The sequence below is a fragment of the Pararge aegeria genome, chromosome 8 (genome assembly GCF_905163445.1).
Source record: "Pararge aegeria chromosome 8, ilParAegt1.1, whole genome shotgun sequence".
In the NCBI taxonomy this organism is placed as follows: domain Eukaryota; kingdom Metazoa; phylum Arthropoda; class Insecta; order Lepidoptera; family Nymphalidae; genus Pararge; species Pararge aegeria.
In genome coordinates, this window is record NC_053187.1 from 14,424,349 (window position 1) to 14,443,184 (window position 18,836).

At 33.0% G+C, this 18,836-nt stretch overlaps 4 protein-coding genes across 14 annotated transcripts in view; 3 read left to right on the top strand and 1 right to left on the bottom strand.

The window, feature by feature from the left end:
- LOC120625896 (cAMP-specific 3',5'-cyclic phosphodiesterase) overlaps positions 1-3,247 on the top strand; it is a 504,305-nt gene extending 501,058 nt beyond the window's left edge. For all 8 annotated transcript variants that reach the window (XM_039893163.1, XM_039893161.1, XM_039893160.1 and 5 more), the window contains one exon: positions 223-3,247. In XM_039893163.1, coding sequence (XP_039749097.1) covers positions 223-285 — 63 coding nt within the window. In that variant the 3' untranslated portion in view covers positions 286-3,247. The remainder of the gene's footprint in view (positions 1-222) is intronic.
- A 3,117-nt stretch (positions 3,248-6,364) lies between these two features.
- On the top strand, positions 6,365-11,949 carry LOC120625852 (U2 small nuclear ribonucleoprotein A'). The gene is made up of 6 exons (XM_039893093.1): positions 6,365-6,554; positions 7,600-7,747; positions 8,242-8,406; positions 9,324-9,508; positions 10,268-10,417; positions 10,832-11,949. The coding sequence occupies exons 1-6, from the start codon at positions 6,473-6,475 to the stop codon at positions 10,876-10,878; spliced, it is 777 nt and encodes a 258-aa protein (XP_039749027.1). The 5' UTR covers positions 6,365-6,472; the 3' UTR covers positions 10,879-11,949.
- Positions 11,950-13,443: 1,494 nt separating this feature from the next.
- Positions 13,444-16,729, bottom strand: LOC120625883 (serine/threonine-protein kinase Nek8-like). Of its 4 annotated transcripts, none has more exons than XM_039893135.1 (6): positions 16,526-16,729; positions 16,369-16,471; positions 15,978-16,148; positions 15,530-15,690; positions 14,493-14,643; positions 13,444-13,740 (listed from the first exon to the last, which is right to left on the bottom strand). In XM_039893135.1, the coding sequence occupies exons 1-6, from the start codon at positions 16,594-16,596 to the stop codon at positions 13,504-13,506; spliced, it is 894 nt and encodes a 297-aa protein (XP_039749069.1). In that variant the 5' UTR covers positions 16,597-16,729; the 3' UTR covers positions 13,444-13,503. The 4 variants fall into 4 exon arrangements, with proteins under 4 accessions (XP_039749069.1, XP_039749070.1, XP_039749072.1 ...); XM_039893136.1 differs by having other exon boundaries at positions 16,369-16,456; positions 16,526-16,727; XM_039893138.1 differs by lacking the exon at positions 15,978-16,148.
- Positions 16,730-16,919: 190 nt separating this feature from the next.
- LOC120625884 (NADH dehydrogenase [ubiquinone] 1 beta subcomplex subunit 7) lies at positions 16,920-18,836 on the top strand. The gene is made up of 3 exons (XM_039893140.1): positions 16,920-17,167; positions 17,320-17,488; positions 18,682-18,836. The coding sequence occupies exons 1-3, from the start codon at positions 17,059-17,061 to the stop codon at positions 18,758-18,760; spliced, it is 357 nt and encodes a 118-aa protein (XP_039749074.1). The 5' UTR covers positions 16,920-17,058; the 3' UTR covers positions 18,761-18,836.

Sequence of the window (18,836 nt, forward strand, 5' to 3'; positions counted from 1 at the left end):
ATCACTTATGTTTTTATACTGATCATGCGATTCAAACAAGAAGCGATCTAATTTTAATAAAAAAAAATACAATACTTAAAAGGCAGAATCACATGTACATTAAACATACATTTCAGTTTAATTTCAGCCAAATTCGATAACATAAGATTGCTTTTCATTATCTGAAGAAATACTATAGATTCCGGCAACGTATGTCTATAATCCTTTTTTCGTCTTCAACAGGTTACGCTCGAAGAAGGTGAGGGTTCCGAAGACTGTGAAGGGGAGGGTGATGGTGGGATGTGACGGAAACTATTGGGAATCTGTAAGAAACTGTCTGAGAAGATGCAGGTGTGGTGGAAGCTCTGGTAGTGGGGCGGACGCAAAGCGCGCTTTCGAAGTGCACACCACGCCGGGCGTATCTCTTGTTGTATTATAATACTTGTTGACGCTTACCCTCGAAGTGGAACGATCCCCGTAACATTTCGAACTAATGATTATTTGTACTATGTGATTACTATGCAATGTTGTTTAGACTTACCTAATGACTAAAGTGTCCCTCCAACGCGAACGATTGTATTTAACATTCGATTTTCTAGTGACTATTGTTTTGTTTTGTCTAACCAAAGATGCAAAGATCAACTTCATTACGTTCGTTGGATCCCTGTGAGTAGTTCGTCTTCGATTCGTAAAGTTAAAAGTCGTATAAGTAGATTTTAGACGTCGACCTCGTATATACTGGGTTGACTAAGTAAGGACATTGAAAACGCTTATTAATTGGTATGAAAGGGTAATTTATATTGTCATATCATCCACGTCTCTCATTTAATACGGGTTTGCGATAATGATGTTATTCACCAAAATATACTAACATTATAGGTATTCCTATATATAAAACTATATTAAGGTAATTTTTTGAAAATGCCTTTCGGAGTTCTTGTCATGTCTTTTTCTGAATATTAAAAAATTCGGTCAGTCTCTTGAATATAAATAAGACTTGTACCGTATTTATCGTGTTAGATAGCTTTACTTGATTTGGTAACCTTATAGCACCTCATTTCGTATAATGGATCGCTGGCGATCCCCTTTCTTTCTTATTAGAATAATGTATTATTTTTATAAATTACATCCTGTACTCTAGTTCATTACCCAAAAATACAAGTCATTTCTAGAATAAATGTTTATGTATGCAACTAACTACACGTCTTTATAAGTACTAACACTGGCGTGGTTTGCTACTAAGTTTTCTTTGAGAGTTTAAGTGTTTGGTGAAATAAATTAGGTGCGAACTAATATGGCACGCGGGCCGGGTCTTGCAATAGTACCTATCATATTATAAGTGGGTTCCGTACCTTGCGCACAACAATCATTCATTTGGAAAAGCTTATTATAATTTGCGATCATTTCACGAGTAATATAAAGACATCGCTGATCTGATCCCACGCGATGTCTAGTCTGGTACAGATCCTAATATCATTAACTTTAAAATGGCAACTTGTAGATTATAAATGGTTATCTTTAAAATAATAATGTAATACTAAACTACCTGTATTATGTTTGCATTTCACGTATCGATCGATGTTAGTGTATGGTTATAAATAATCGTGAGCTGGTCTCTATAGTTACTTTCATGTACTCAAAAGATATTTGTTTACCTGATTAGATGTTTTCTTTTTGTTTTTGTACATCAGACATTGTACCTCTGGCGAAAGTATTATTTCACAAAGTATTGTAAATGTCGTCGCTCCATCATTCATCTGTATCAAGAATGAAGGTCCAATGTACATTGTTTTTGTAGTTAAATTAAGATTTCATTCGGCGAAAATAAGTACGAATGCTATGTCGCCACGTCTTTAAATTGTCTGATTGAAAGATCATAGATTAGAGTATGATGTCGTACAAAGACAAAAAATAAGTATATAAAAGCGCTTATATAACTACAATTGTGTGTAATAGAAACATTACGCTTAGAAACATTTGTGTTATTATTATACATAATAATATATATGTAAATTATCTTGAATAATGTTTGTACTATTAGATCTGTGTGATGTACGCGCGATATATACGTGTGCGCACAACCTTTTCTAGTTCACAAGTGAACAACGGGCTTATGCTGGAAGAATATTTGGCATCAGGGGATTTACGTTGGTCAACAGGAAAATTATTCGGGATGCGAAAGATTTCTAAAAAGCATACATAAATTCCTCATATGAGGGAAAGTTTTCATCAACAGGTTTCTAAAACGCACGCCAATAATATTGGCGGTGAATTTTTATTGGTCTTTAACTCGAGTGCTGTGTATCGACTGGCTAATTCCATTAGTCGTTAGCATACCTGCGGATAATTTCCGAATTCTGTATATAAACCGAGTTATCGACAAATGAAAATTCATCCGTTGAGTTATTCTTGCGCAAGAGAATAACTCAAACTCAACCTAAGGGCCTAACGCCGAACTTATGATTATCTGATTATCCAATTTTCAATCATCTAGAATTGTATGAGCTGGATTTTCGATAGTGTCTCTAGCCTATGTGTGTTACGGATATATTTCGAGTGTCAGCTAATCAGATTACACTGAACCATCAAAATTCGGGTTTAATACCCTGACATCATGAATACTAAACTGCCTAGATGACGGCAAAGATTGCCTGTCAGTATGACGTTTGTGTAAGAATCGGTAACTGCAATTATAGCTTACTGTCTAGAAAAATTGCAGCATAAGCCCGCAATTAGGCCGACCCTACGGCTGCAAAACACTACCTACCGATAATAACTAAAACTTTAAACCTAATCAAATGTGTAACTAGTTGATAAATATTATGCTCGTTGTTTATTATTAATTTCTATATAATTGGATGTACCTAACTTTATAGATAATGCAATGGGTACGTTAAATAAATTTTGATCATACTATGCATATTCAGAATGCGTCACTTTTCGCGCCTTTTATAAAACATTTGATTTGTTTGTCACGGTTTTTTTTTCTTACCGGCTTATGGCTTCTGTTTCTAGCCCTTTTGAGCCTTTGACTATCACAGTTACTTTTTAGCTAACTACCAAAGAAGAATGTTATTTTCATTGTATTAATACTATGTGCATCTGGCATGTCACTTTTTCGAATTACTTGTTTAGATTTACCTGTAAGTTAATGTCGCAGTGCGGTTTCAGTGTTATATGTTTGTCAGTATGGAGAACTAACACTTAAGATTGGTTAATACCTAGTTAATTTATAAAATACCGAAATAAAAGTGTGCAGTGCTGGTCATGTGCATTACTTATTATTTATGTTTAATAAAATAGCTTGTAATAGTTTAAAATGAATATTTGAGTTGAATTAAAGAATATTAATGTATTTAGAGTAAAAAATAATTGAAGAAAACCGTGTTTGTTTACTTTTTTTCTCCTCTTAGTGAATAAGTCGGATTAAATATTTTCCATTTACACTTCTTTTTCTCAAATATTGTTCCAAAGATAAAACCTACCGCAGGCTACATATCAAGTAATTATTGGAATGCTCTTGAAATGGAATAATTTGAAAAATAATACCAATTTTACTATGATACATCAAAATTAGATTCGACATTTTGTACCATGACTATTAAAAAATTGGGGCTATGTGGCACGTTCGTTCATAGAAGCTAGTGGATAGGTTCGCAAACGCAAGCACATTCTTTCTGCGTTTTTTGAACTACAAAGACTAATAATATCCCAAGTGTTAGAAATCAAGCGAAAAAATCATATTAATCGGATAGGTACTGTAATACTTAACCAAGCAGTATTATAAGTTCTGTTTGCGAAAAATTTACTAAACTAGTGACAATAATAGTTCAGTAAATAAAATATAAAATGATCTGCTAATGTGGCTAATGGTGTGAAATAATTAATCTGAATCTACTCTTATACCAAGTGAGCGACTAAAAAATCTGAAACGAATAAAAGTGTAGTCTCGTTGTCCCTGTGTGATTACTCATATCTAGGATTAGGTTAGAACTTAAATCTCGGACTGGACGGAAGCATAAAACGGCGTCTTGTTTCCTTATGCTTTATGGGCACGGCTGCTTTGGGAGATCTCTGGGCTGGTTCGCTAGAGCCATGTTGTGCCAAGAGTTCGGATACGCCGAGGACTTGTGCGTCCAGCGTTCGGTCCGAGGGAGGGAATGAGGGTATATTTTGTTTTTTTTTTCTCATTTACGTCAGGTCAGGTAAAAACCAATATAACAAGATAGGAATTTCAAGATATTTCAACAATTTAAGTATCACTTGCTTTAAACGATGAAGGAAACCTGCATACTTGAGAGTATTCCCTAATGTTCTCAAAGGCGTGTGAAGTCTACCCATCTGCACTTGGCCTGCGTGGTTTATGGCCTACTCTTCTCATCCTGAGAGAAAACTCGTGCCCTGTAGTGGGTCGATGATGATGATTATATCGGCGATGTACGTTGTAAAGCTGTAATACGAGCATTCAAGGAACTTAAATTTAATTTTATAAAAACACAACTGAGTAATATAATACCTACTACTATTAGTATAATTAGTTTTTGTATCCTTTATTAGTTTTACCTAGACTTGGAGGTAAAACTTTTGAATATACGTAAAATTAAAATCGTGTTCGATGCCCTTATATATCAATTCTTAGATACTATTTTATTAGTACTCCGTAAATCAAGTGTGGCGCTTCAAATGCCGACCAGATTCCAGCTGTCATTTTTATATGAAAGACCAGTCAAGTTTGTATCTGAGAATTTTTGATTAATAGAGGTCAGTTAATTTGTCTCCCAAAACATGGCACGCCAATCATGCCTATAGTCCATTCAACTTAACTAGACGCGTGGGTGATTAGTAGCACTGTATCTTACTTTTCAAGTAGCCCTTCTCGGGCCGCCATACAACTTTTAAACTAATCAAATTTCCATCATGTTTTTAGTTTTTTCGGTCGCTATTCCTTACTCTTTTTATTTTTTCTACTAGTTAAATTGCTGAAAGGGCCAAAGAGATACTATTCTACAAGTTTTTGCATTCTTTAACAATATATTAAACTAAAAAGCCTATTTTTATTTTTTGTTTAACAAAAATGAGTCGAAACAAATTTTTGATAAAAATTTTGGTGCGCGTGTTAGGAAATAGGGAATTACAGCACTTTATCTATGATAAACCCGATGATTATATTAAATATATCAACAAATCATAGTTTGTATACTCATTGATAATGTATTGAAAATAGAATAATGGACTTTAGTAGACTGTCAAATAAAAGTATAGGATCTATGGCGGGAGACGCGAGTTTGACAAGATTGGCGGCAAAGAAAAGTGAGGACGGATTTAAAATTAATGAATTGAGAATAGAGGATTAAGTAAAGTATTGTGGATAGAACGTTACAAATTCGGAATAGATGATTTATAATGGAAACGACATACTTAACGAAATATTGTTGTGGCAAAACAAGAGTCGTATATACTGGTGATGGAGTTGAGATAAGTTGTTAAAAGTTGTTGGTACTATGGTTGTACCTGATGTAGCATCAGATAAGTATATCTCTTATATCCTTTGGGTTATTCAGGTATCATATATGGAGCCCTAGCATAGTTTCATACATAAAGCTTATGTAGCAGAGGTTGCTCTATACAAACAATTTGTTTCAAAAGTCCTGATGTTATAAGTGATCATAGTAATTATGTTTGACCTGTCTTATATGTCTTGTATCAAAGGGCCTAGCGTTATAACATATGATAATGTTGTAATTGTGTTTATAAGTCTTGTTTTAATTGATTGAATAAAAGAGCAACGGTAGAGTTTCTTGCCAGTGGTCTTCTCTGCCGAAGACAGCATTCCGAACTGGTAGTAGAGTCATTTGAAGGTAACAAGTAATATGAATTATAGAGAAGCTTCAGTATTAGAGTCAGTCCAGTTGTTTCATTTCACTCCTTGGGAAGTCAGGTTTATAGAGTACAGACCCACAACACTGCTCTAAAGCAGGTTGGTGGGCTTTAAAGATTTCTTTTATAAAATGAATACTTTAATAGGAAGGAAGAATAATAGTCATGAGAATAAATGATTACTGCTAAGAAACTAGGTATTTAGCTTCAATAATACTGTTAATTAATGAAAGATTTAAGTGCCATCCTGAACATTGTGGGTATTATAGTGAATATCTGAATACCTGGCCTTCCATATCTATATTTTTTAGCACGCGCATTTCGTCTAAACATGCAACACTGAATTTTCCAGCATTGCCAGTGAGTTCACGCGTCAGGTTATGATGAACCAACAATAGTTACATCTATTTTTATGAAATATAATATTACGGTCTGTACCTTTGTGGTCATCATTTTACAACGTAATGATGATCTGTGGTAATAATATTCGCTTTGTCTTTGATTAGTGTTTGGTGTTTTGAGTATGGGTTTTGAGTCTTCCAACAGTTCTAATAAACCCTTTTCGCTAATTTGGTGAGATAATTCGGAACAACATTGTAAGTTTAATGCAATCAAAATGGTTAAACTTACTAATGAGTTAATACAAAACTCGATGCAGTATATCAACCCATGCAGAGACCGGGAATTGGATCTTAGAGGTTAGAATTAAAAAATGTTTAAATAATAATCAACCTTACCCTGATTTATTTTATTGTGCGGCTAATTACTTATTTATTAATAATTGTTTATAATTCAATCCGATTTACTATTGCCAGCGGTTTAAACCGCGTGGAAGTAAAACTAACCAGAACTAAAGTAGGAAGTAAACCTTGAAAACTAGAATTTTTTCGGTTCGCATCAGGTAATTTTGCCCTTCTAAAGTGAGGTACAACCGCGCATGATGCAGTTTGCAGATTGCAGTTTTTTGTAATTTTAGCTTTTGCATTGCTATTGTATTACTATGTAGATATTCGTATGTATAAAAGTCAGTCTATGGTAGTATCGAAAAAATAAAATAAAATCAGTACCCTCATTCAATCTTTTCCATCCAACTGGATTTAGCTCAATTCGAGTTGACATATTTAGACACTTTATACAGTGTTTTGTCATTCATCAACCACCTATCACATGTCCAAGTGTGAGGAATAAGTGAGAAAGTTAAATCGTTTTGTTTAATGCATGCTAAGCATGACAACTTTTTTGCCTCTTAGGAATCTTTTTATTATTTTTATTTCATTACAAGTAGCCCAGCTGGTACGTGATGATACAGTCTAAAATGGTAGCGGGCTAACCTGTTAGGGGTACAGCAGTTATTTTAACCCTTGCCCCTTAATAATATGTGTCTTATTGCATAGTTTATAGTTACAAAGATTGCAAATAAAATTGTGTATCACAGATCTGAGTTTCTTAATGACAAGGTTGCTTGAAAGCATCCGGCTCCGCTTTCATCTCTCACAAGATAGAAAAATGAATGTTAAAATGTAAAATGTAAATTTTTGATGTTGAAAAAGAGCAACTGCTGAGTTTCTTGCCGGCTTCTTCTCGGTAGAATCTGCCTTCCGAACCGGTGGTAGAGTCACTACACACGGACAGACTTGACGTTTCAAAAGTGCTTGTATTAGGCCTACTTGAAATAAATGAATTTTGAATTTTGATTAATATAAACTGCTTTTTATCAACACTTAAGCAAAGTTTTGTTTACAGGGTACAAAATACCTCAAATAGAAAATTTAGGTGCTACTTTAGATCAATTTGACACAATAGACTTCTCTGACAATGATATCAGAAAGTTGGACGGATTTCCTTTATTGAAAAGGTTGAAGTGCTTGTTCTTTAACAACAATAGAATTGTGTAAGTATTAATATTATTTGTAGCTTGCATCTAGAAACTCATGCTTTTGGGATTCCTAATCACCTTCAATTCTGAGATATTATATCCTTATTTTTGATTTGTTTAAATTGATTTGGCATTCATCATATCAAACCATTACTGGCCCACTACAGGGCATCCTCCCTAAATGAGAAGGTGTTAAGGCAGTAGTCCACAATGCTGGCCCAGTGCAGATTGGTGGACTCCACATACCTGTGAGAACATTATACAGAACTCTCAGGCGCATGCCTGCATAGGTTTCCTGCATAGGTTTCCTCACAATGTTTTCCTTCACTATTGAAGCAAGTGATATTTTCAATTACTTAAAAAACACATATCTTAGAAAAGTTAGTGATGCATGCTGGGATTCGAACTCGGCTCCCCAAAGTAAAGTCAATCTCCTACCCACTGCACCATCACTGTTTTGATTGATTTGACACTAAATATGACAAAATACACTTTTTTTATCTTTCCAGGCGCCTTACTGAGGATTTGGAACAGTACATACCCAATTTGGAGGTCTTAATATTAACTAACAATAATATAACGGAACTTGGTGATTTGGATCCACTAGTGTCTCTACCAAAGCTAAAAACTCTTTCATTGTTGCATAACCCTGTGGCCAATAAACAACACTATAGGTAATTTATTCATCTTTATTTTTTGTGTTTTTATCAAGATCTTCAATCTCTTTAATTTTAAGCACATGAATAACAATATTCTAGAATTTTATTCTTTTTTACATACAAGCTGTTCGCAATTAGTCACAATATTAAGTAAGTATTGTCACATATCCTTACTAATATGGTAATGTGAATGTGTGTTTGCTAGTTTGTTCTACCTTCACACCCAAAGTTAAAAGGACAGAAAGTAACATAGACTATAATTTATTCAAGGAAAACAAATGCAAGCAGTGTTTAGTGCAAACTGTGTAATTGTGCACACTGATTTAATAGAACATACACATATTTAAACTTCGCAGTGTACACTTAACTTAACAAATGCAACACATAAAATTGCATTGATAATAACATTTGTTTTTTTTTCATTACAATAAATAAGCATTCTATTCAGCCCAATTTTAAATATTCTTCTATTATTTAGAAGTTATACTCAAATCCGATTGTCACAAAGTCAGGATATTATTTTATTTATTACTTTTTGTTAGGGCCACTTACACTAACTAAGTGGAACTACATTTACGGATAACTATAACACACAATCGAGTGAAAGATAACATTAAACATTATACAAGACATGACATAAATACAGTGTACTTCAATATTCACAGAGTACCACTAGGTACTCTGTGAATATTGAAATAAAGGACATTCAATATTCTCAGAGTACCTCACCTACCTCAACAATTCATGGAACAATGCAGAGGAGAAGAGTATTAGGAGCAATTATTATGAGATCTAAAATTATATATTACAATTATATGAGTCTGGGGAAATCCTCAAAGTCTATAGCTGTGTACAGTGGTGTTAGTGTGTAACCTTCTAAAATCTATAAATGTTTGAGAGTCTGAGAGTCATAGTCACTATTTTTATTCCAGAGCATATGTTGCATATAAACTGCCAGAGCTAAGATTGTTAGATTTTAGAAAGATAAAGCAGAAAGAAAGAGATGAAGCTAACACTTTATTCAAAAGCAAGAAGGGCAAGGAAATGCAGAAGGAAATTTCAAGGAAAGCAAAGACATTTGTGCCTGGAGGAAGTATGCCTGATCCAAAAGTTACAAGTAAGCTTTTCAATTTACTGGTTATGATAGATGAGTGGGCATTAGATTATTCTAAGCTTAACTGTAATGGCCGCATAGGCATTGCCTTGTTAATTGTTAGTGAAAACAGGCATAAAGCCTGAAAAAAAAGCTGTTGTGAAGCAATGGCTTAAGGCAAGCTTAGCATTTGTTGTAAGCATTACATTACCGTAAAAAGAGTACTTTAACATCTGCTTTTATTGAAAGTCAACCCAATACTAAGCTAATGCTTAACTTAGCCATAGTAGAGTACAGAGTTTTGTGGACTTATGTTCTAAGCATAGATTTACTATATTATTGATAACATTTTAAAAATCTTTTTCACTTTAATAATAGCATGCTTGTTGATTTATGCCACACATCCAGCGGTTTCGATTAAGAAAATTAAGGAAAAAAATAGAAATTAATCATTAAAAAGTCAACAAAAAAATTCAAACTCCCAACAACAACAGACACATCCATTTATCTGACATTATGAGGAGAGCACACAATAACATTGATGCATGACAAAGTCATGTAATAGATAGCTTTATATTTTTTCATAAATTGTTGAAATACTAGACTAAGATTGAGAAGGATTTAGGCTATAGCCACTGTGCTGACCATGTGAACTTTGGTAAACTTCAAGCACCTTTGGGAACATGGAAAACTATTGGGCATACAGGTTTCCTCACAATGTTTTCGTTTACCATTAAAGCAACAAGAAAACATCAATCTTACATTAATCATTATTACTTATAGATCTTACTCCTCAAGAGATCCACAAAATTAGGGAGGCCATTAAAAATGCCTCTTCACTACAAGAGGTGGAACGTCTGACGAGGATGTTGCAGTCAGGTCAAATCCCTGGACAAAAACCATTACAACCTCAATCTCAGACAAATGGACAACGTAAGACTATTTTTCTTATTTTTAAAATTAACATTTCTACTCAGGCCTTGTTGGTTTAAATAACAAACCTAACAATGCAAGGATATAGATACCTAGTTATTATTTGGATTATAAATACTGCTATTTCTAAAATTTGGTACTTCTATCTAAGAAACCTGAAGATTTTGGTTTAAATCATAGCTTATATTAAATTTTAATGTCGACTAATGATTAAGGTTTAATACATGGCCACTTTCCAAAAATTATGTCTGACAGGAAGCCAGGAGTTTATTCAAACCTGTCACCTCCCTAACCAATTAAAAATTAATTATAATGTTCTTTTTTCCATAGACCAAGCTGAGTACCACAGTGCAGTCTGACTAAATTAAGATATAACTGATATTAAAAATTTATTTTACGATCCTATGTTCACAGAAGCTGAATATGAGGAGATGGAGACTGAAGAAACGAATGGTCAATAGCCGCAAGTCAGGTTTGCAGGTTTTTAGCTGTAAGAACAGAACTACACTCAGAAAAAGCCAGCAAATGTGAATATTTTTGTCGCGATTCTACGAAATTTTATATTATTACATAGCAACACATACAAGTGTTTTTATGTTTATAGTATGTGAGATGCAAACTTTATAATAAATACATACTAAGCAATACGTCAGCACCTAAAAACCTATTAGATATTTTATTGTAACTATCTAAGTGAAATCATGAAGATCATGTAAACATGGGCAAGTCCATAACCTACGCATAATTGAAACTCGCGCAGAAATATATCGCTGTTTGGCTTTCGAAAACAACAAAATAGTGTTCTAGTTTTAAGCTGATAAGAATGGAACTACATGAATATTTTGCTAGAAAGACAGATACTACATAACTACAGAAGCCGAAAGAAACATCAGATATTTATGTTGAAAAGCATGATAATAATAATTTATTATTGTGTTACTTTACTACACTATGTCCGGCGAGGTTATCCTGTAGGTATCTTTTTGATATTTAGCTAATAGTAGCAGCGCTATCTGTTATTTCATACAAAACTGTCATATTGACAGGAAATCACCACCTTTTTATATATTTTTTGTAGTTCGTCAGAGAAAAATCTAGGTTCCATGGGGGAACTTTAGCAAAATAGAAAATAAAAGAAATTAATACACAGGATGTGGGACTTAAGTACATTGTACCTTAGGTCCATTTTACTGCGATGTTATATTGGTTCTACACTCAAGTACTACTCGCAAACCACATGCTAATACACTAAATTTTTTCTAAGTTGACGTTACGAAAATAAGCGTGATCTATTGAATAATAACAAATAAAATAAAAAGATATTTTTATGTATGTTCTTTTTCATTACATAATTATAAAAGGCAATAGGAAACTGGAGTACCTACCTAATGGGTAGGTAGGTACAAGACCGACGTAGCGCAAGAATAAGAACAGCTTAAATGTCTTAAACTCTTACAGGATAAAACCGCTGATTAGGTAATGGGTCGAGAAGAGCATTTCTTTTCTTTAAAATAAAAATAACTTTTATCAAATTTCTTTTTTATTTTCCCAATCCCTGGCCTTGTTGGCCGACCAAATATTTCTTGACAAAATCAAATTGGCTATTTTTTAGACCTCTCGTGATCTGAAGTGAAACATGCAATGAGATGGAAATTATCGTTACCTTCATACCCTATATCAATTTAGTACACCAATCCGCACTAGGACAGCGTGGTGGACTATGGCCTTAACCCCTTCTCCCTTCGGCCGGTAATGAATTGACATGGCAATGATTATTATTATATACCCTATAGACTATACCGCTATACTATTTGGAGTTGTCAGTTGATATGTACACTATTAATGGAAGGTTGCTTTTGACTGTTTTTCAACATCAGAGTAAAATGAAAATTGCTCTAATTAGTCCACACTACCTACTACAGTAAGCATTCTTGTGCTAATCATAAATGCTAGTTTTATGAAACCGATGGGATATTGCAGATACTTTTAGAGAATTAACTACAATGTTTAAAAAAAAACGCAATGATAACATCAGCGGTTTTTACATTTATGGGTTCACTTATTACACATTAACTCATTCAGTTCACTCTTTTTTTTTTTTATATTGCATATTAATATTTAATGTAAGTTTTTTTATTTAGTTTAGTTTTTAATTAACGCAATGATAACATCAGCGGTTTTTAAATTTATGGGTTCACTCTTTTTTTTTTTTATATTGCATATTAATATTAAATGTAAGTTTTTTTATTTAAAAAAATAAAAAATAAATAAAAATAAAATCATTTTATTTCAGGTCGGGGACCCATATACAAAATTTAACACAAAATAAATATACATATAAGACAGATTTTAAAAATAAACACAAAATAAATATAAGACCGATTTATAAATAAATAAATAAAGAGAAAAAAAAAACAATAATTAATTAAAATCTACAATTAAAAATTACAATAAATTAAATTTCAATTAAAAAATAAATTAAATTTCAATTCAAATTAATATCCAACTATTTTATATCATTTCGTGTTTGGAATCTGGTGCACTTTTCGCCAATGTTTAATAAATACGCTGTCAGGGGATGCCTGAGCGACGACTCTAAGGAGCTTATTGTTGGAATTTACAACGACTTCCCAGAAACTCGCAATTCTCTTACGGAGCACAGCGTAGAAGTCGGGGACTCCGGCATCGGCAAACATGCCCGACGCATTTAGTTTAGTTTTTAATTATTCTATTTATGTTATAGTTTAGTGCGTAGTGATGGGTCATAGATACCAAATAAATAAATAAAATAAAAAAATTAAATATGGCGACAGCGGTTAGTAAAGTACCCCCTTTCGCCCTAGTATGTTACCCCCCCGCGGAAGTTTATCTTTTTTGTACTTAGACAGAATTTACTTCTCTTAAGTCTCTTCTGTCTACGATTCTGTAGGTATCATTGTTATTAGCACAAATATAGGAGCTGTTCTTAGAAACTATCAGCTGTGACAACACACCACAGATTTAACGAACAATCGAAATAACACAAATTACACACAGAGATTCCCAATTTATTCCGAATTCCATTTTAGACTAATTTTATTACATTCTTAAAATAGATTCTTATATTTTAAATTTAACATTTCATCATCACCGGCATCCAAAAATACATTATAAATCATTGGTAAAAGTATCGATTTCCCCATTAACTTTTCGATAGAAGGTCTTTTATCGGGCAGAACTGATAACATCGAATCCACGAGGTCCTGTATGCCTCGATCATAAACCGTAGAGTCAATTGGATGCACGTTACCACTTGTTATTGCCCTCACCAGTCCTACCAATGTCTGGAACAAACAAAGGAATTGTAATTTTTTATTATTTTTATTAGTGTTTTTATCAATTTCATAAATTTAAAATGCATATAAAAAATTTTTGGAACCGACAGGATTTGAACCTGCGACTCTGGCAATCGCTGCCTGAGCGATTTCTCCAATTAAGCTACGGCTCACCTACCGTCGCTGTCGAAATTAGTATATGTCTTTTGCATCAGTCTTATAGCGACTGTAGCGTCATCTAGTAGGAAACGTTGCAGTTTTTAATATGCATTTTAAATTTATAAAATTGATAATTCCTCCAAGTGTAGGTAAAAACAGTAATAAAAATTATAAAACAAGCATTGTCTCATCTCTTGTTTCAAACGTGTCTCATTGTAATATGGAGCTTTGAAAAAGTAGATTGAAACTGCAACGTTTCCTACTAGATGACGCTACAGTCCCTATAAGACTGATGTAAAAGGCATATACCTACTAATTTCGGCATCCACGGTAGGAGAGCCGTAGCTTAATTGGAGAAAGCGCTCAGGACGCGATTGCCAGAGAGTCGCAGGTTTAAATCCTGTCGGTTCCGTAAATTAATATGCATTTTAAATTTATAAAAATGGATTTGTCATTCTCTACATATTGGTGCCGATCTGTTGTATACAAATCTCTTTAAATATTAATGATGATCAGTTGTAAACATCATCATGTGACTCAAACGCAGTTGTTAAATTAACCTAATTTACTTAAGCACAAATGCGACCATTAGAAAAACTTACCTCTGACTCAAAAGCTCTTTTATGCGTGCACATTTCATATAATAAACATCCCAAGGCCCAGACATCGCTTTTTGTATCATATGGATTTCCTTCGCACAACTCTGGTGCTAAATAATAAGGTGTACCGATAACCGTCGAAGTTTTCTTTGCGCTAGAATTAAAATTCAACGCCTTTAATTATTGGAACAAACAAATTCGTTAGTTACTAATTTCTAAAACAACTGGCAGGTTTACGATTTTTTTTATCAAGAAACAAGTGTGATGGATTTTTTTTTCTGTCGTATCGAGTAAATAGGCGATCCGAGTTGTGATCGAGACATCAAGTTATCATTGCCATAATCATACTATAGGTAAATCGGTTAAAGTTTGTTAAACAAGTTTTATCGTAATTATTTAGTTATTTTATTAAGTTACTTGCCCACGAAAAGTGAATTTCTTTTAAAATTAAAATTGCTATTACTTTACATACATAGCTGTATAAAACATGGAAGTAATATGAAAATTAAGAAGAAATATTTTATTGCACACGAACATCAAAATATACATGAAATAATTTGTAGGCATGCAACGGTGGCCTTATTGCTGCAAGCAATCTCGTACAGGCAACATCTGTCAGAAGGAAGCGCTGCAAGAGAGTGGGATAGTGCAGTTATATAAACATTTATATTCGAAAATAAATAGACATACATAAACATAAATATAAAATAAATATATATATACTCAAAGACAGATAGTAGTCTTTAAGACGACACTTAATTTGACTTTTACGGATGTCAGCAGACAGCTGGTTTTTCAAAATGGGAGTACCAGACTGTTATCGTGCCGAGATCGGAGGACAGCAGTAGGTATGTGAGGCAGAATGGGAAATATTATTTAAGCTTAATTTGCTTTGCGAAAAGCAGAAAATCCGTATGGTGTCCGGTGGTGGAAGGAGCACCGAACCCAGTAATCATTCATACGAAATATAACATACTTGCACAAAAGGGTTGAGACTTGATTTTTTTCACGGTGAATGTAAATAGAAGCAAAATACTCACCTAGCCAGCATTTTAGATACACCAAAGTCGCCAATTTTCACAAGGACGCCATTTTTTCCAGTTAAAAGTATGTTTTCTGCTTTCAAATCTCTATGTATAATGTCCAATTTGTGTATATAATTAACTCCAAGCAACACTTGACAAAAGAAAAACAGTATTTCCTGTTCGCAAATTAAAAATAAAGTCAAGCATGATATAAAGACGATTACGATCATTAAAGTAGGTACTACTACGGTATGTTAATTTAAAGATATTTCATATGGCACTGAGATACGGGACCCTTCATGTGCAAGTACAACTCTCACGTCTCTATCGGCTTGGTATGGGTTTGTATATCTACTACTTATATTGTTGAAGCTTCGCAGATTACAATACTTTATGCTATAATAATGAAATCATTTTATGTAATGAAAATAATGTTATAATAACTATTTTTACTGCTACAAACCTTCTGATCTATTAGCTTGGGACATCGCCGATACATATATTCAGCTAGATTCCCGCTAGTGGCATATTCCATAGATATCATGACATGATTATCAATATAGTAACAGTTGTAAAATTTTATTATATTAGGGTGATTTAGTTTCGAGAGTATTTTTATTTCATTTGCTATGTCCTAAAAAGAAAAAATCATTCGTATAAGTACCTACACTTTATTGGATAGTGCTCCCAGAAATAAACTAAAATATTGTTTTAAATATTGAAGTGAAAAAAAAATCAACTTCATTTTAAGTGTCCTAAATGATTGACTCCTTCGTGGCAGCACCGATCGATCGATTGATCGATCGCTCAAGGTGATGAAATGATGAAATGAAGAATGTCAAAGAATAAATTACCTGTTTATGATCTTGTAACTTGATGTTTAATTCAATGTCTTTTACTATCGTATGCGTGTCTTCTTGGTTTTCACACAAATACACATTTCTGTAATAAAATGGCCTTTAATATGTAATAGATGACCGTATAAAAATCTTACATACAAGTTAAACATACCCATAGGTGCCTTTTCCAATAGTCTTCAATACTTTAAGATTGTGGTTTTGGAATCTTTTTAAAAGTTCCATCTTTTTTTATTTTACAGCCATACGAGTTACCAATACTTCTTGATAGTTTCTTAATGTTACATGATCAATATAAAATCGCAAATTTTTAAAATACCTCCATTACTTTCAATCGCGGGTTGCTTAAAATTAAGATGAGAAACGATTCATATTCATACCGATGATTTATGTAGTATAGTTTCATGCAAATAATTTGTTCGCATATTTTATCAAAAGATTTGTATATTCTTTCCCTATTACCTTAGAATACTTCTAAGTACCACCAAATAGGGTCAAAAGGACTAGAACCCACAGCTGTAAAAACTATACAACAAGGTACATATCCTGTCAAGTGTCAAAATCTGTCACAAACATTGATCGCCTAAAATATTTTATAAGTGCAAACTATTATTTGGTAACTTTGGTCCCATAAGTGGGGATAATAACTTTATATTATCTTTTCAAAATTAAATAAAAAACAGCAAAATGGGTCAGATTATGGGATCATACGGGGCTAGAAATGTAGATCTCAACATGGACGATAAACCAACATTTGAACACCAACAAGGATTTAATTATGAACGAAAACAACGAGGTATTTACGTTAAGTATAACATAACAATTTATTTGTTTAAGTATTTACTGCTTCATTTGTAGAGAACAGTAGGAGTAAAAGTTAGTTTGTTTTTACAAATATGGATTACATAATAGATATGTCAGATTCACCCATAAAAACTATGATTTCAGAAATGATAGCCAAGGAAGAGGACCTGATATCGGCGCGTATTCCCCCAAAATATAGAGACTATTGTGCTCACCATCTCCTTGATTACCAAGTGTGCCGTTACAAGAACATGCCAATGTTGTACAAGTGTGCTCATGAGAAGCACAACTACTTAAATTGTGAACATGAAGAGTAAGTTAGAGGATTAAGAATAAAGACTCTTTATTTAAAAGAACTAAGACCCTCCATGTTGCTTGAATTTAGCTTTTAAAAATGACTATTAGATGTTTACAATAATTACTCAGATTGATAGCGTCACATTTCTTATTTTTAGGAATGTGGGTAAGCAATAAAGTAAACTTTCTTAACTGAAAATAAAAACCTGAAGCAAACCAAAACAAATATTTCTAAAACTTATTAAGGCAATAAAATATAATTTCATATGTTTCAAAGTTATAATATTTCACTGTTTGAAACTGTAAATAACAGATTCTAGCCCACTTGGGAATAGGCACATATACAAGAGGAATGTTTACCTTAGGAAATCATCAAAACAAGTTATCAAGGCAAAAAGTGTCTAGCACTTACCAAGGCAATTTTTTTGAAATATAATTTGCACAGTTTATTTATTTAAATAATAGTAATACTATATAAGACGGCCGACTGGCGCAGTGGGCAGCGTCCCTGCTTTCTGAGTCCAAGGCAGTGTGTTCAATTCCCACTACTGGAAAATGTTTGTGTGATGAACAAGTTTTTCAGTGTCTGGGTGTTACTGTATCTGTATATTATAAGTATTTATGTATATTATTCATAAAAGTATTCATCAGTCATCTTAGTACCCATAACACAAGCTACGCTTACTGTGGGGCTAGATGGTGATGTGTGTATTGTCATAGTATATTTATTTTTATTATTTTGTAATTTCTCCTCCAAATCAAAAAGCAGAAGCTGAGAACTTAATTAAGTCACACCATTGTCATGACTGTCATATGGTTTATTTTTCCTTTTATGCATGCCAGGCCAAAACTTTCAAGTCTTAATTAAATACTTTGTTTATATTTTTTGTAATAATTACAAGTTTTTTTTTCGCGTGCACAGTATATTACCAATTTAATAGCAATTGAAATTGGTTGTGTATGAAAAGAGCAAAAATGGAATTTGGTGAGAAGAGGCCTTTTAAAGTTTAATAGCAATACAAATATGAGACATTAATAATGCATTTGTAAATTGTAAGTAAAAGTTGACTACAATAATACCCTTTACCTTACAATGCTATTGAGCAAAGCTAAAAGGAAAAACATATCAATTTTACTTTATTTTTATATTTGATGTGTTAAAAAAATAACTGTAGGTACACAATGTAATTTTTTTTTTCTTGCTTCCAGTTATGTCCTACGCATGAAAGAATTCGAACGTGAGCGTCGTTTGCGGCTACGAGAAAATCATCTTGTTAGAGTTGCATAAACTGTCATCAATTCGAAAAATCATACTGTAAATACAGAAATAAATAGATTACCACAATAATACTGCTTTTATAATG

Bases quoted from the DNA above. Each gene is read 5' to 3' on its own strand.
- LOC120625852 (XM_039893093.1), top strand. From the start codon at position 6,473: ATGGTTAAACTTACTAATGAGTTAATACAAAACTCGATGCAGTATATC. The intron at 6,555-7,599 runs GTTAGAATTAAA...TTTTGTTTACAG, and splicing joins CCGGGAATTGGATCTTAGAG to GGTACAAAATACCTCAAATA. The intron at 7,748-8,241 runs GTAAGTATTAAT...TTATCTTTCCAG, and splicing joins TTTAACAACAATAGAATTGT to GCGCCTTACTGAGGATTTGG.
- LOC120625883 (XM_039893135.1), bottom strand. From the start codon at position 16,596: ATGGAACTTTTAAAAAGATTCCAAAACCACAATCTTAAAGTATTGAAG. The intron at 16,472-16,525 runs GTATGTTTAACT...TACATATTAAAG, and splicing joins ATTGGAAAAGGCACCTATGG to GCCATTTTATTACAGAAATG. The intron at 13,741-14,492 runs GTAAGTTTTTCT...TGTTTGTTCCAG, and splicing joins AAAGAGCTTTTGAGTCAGAG to ACATTGGTAGGACTGGTGAG.
- LOC120625884 (XM_039893140.1), top strand. From the start codon at position 17,059: ATGGGTCAGATTATGGGATCATACGGGGCTAGAAATGTAGATCTCAAC. The intron at 17,168-17,319 runs GTATTTACGTTA...CTATGATTTCAG, and splicing joins TTATGAACGAAAACAACGAG to AAATGATAGCCAAGGAAGAG. The intron at 17,489-18,681 runs GTAAGTTAGAGG...TCTTGCTTCCAG, and splicing joins TTAAATTGTGAACATGAAGA to TTATGTCCTACGCATGAAAG.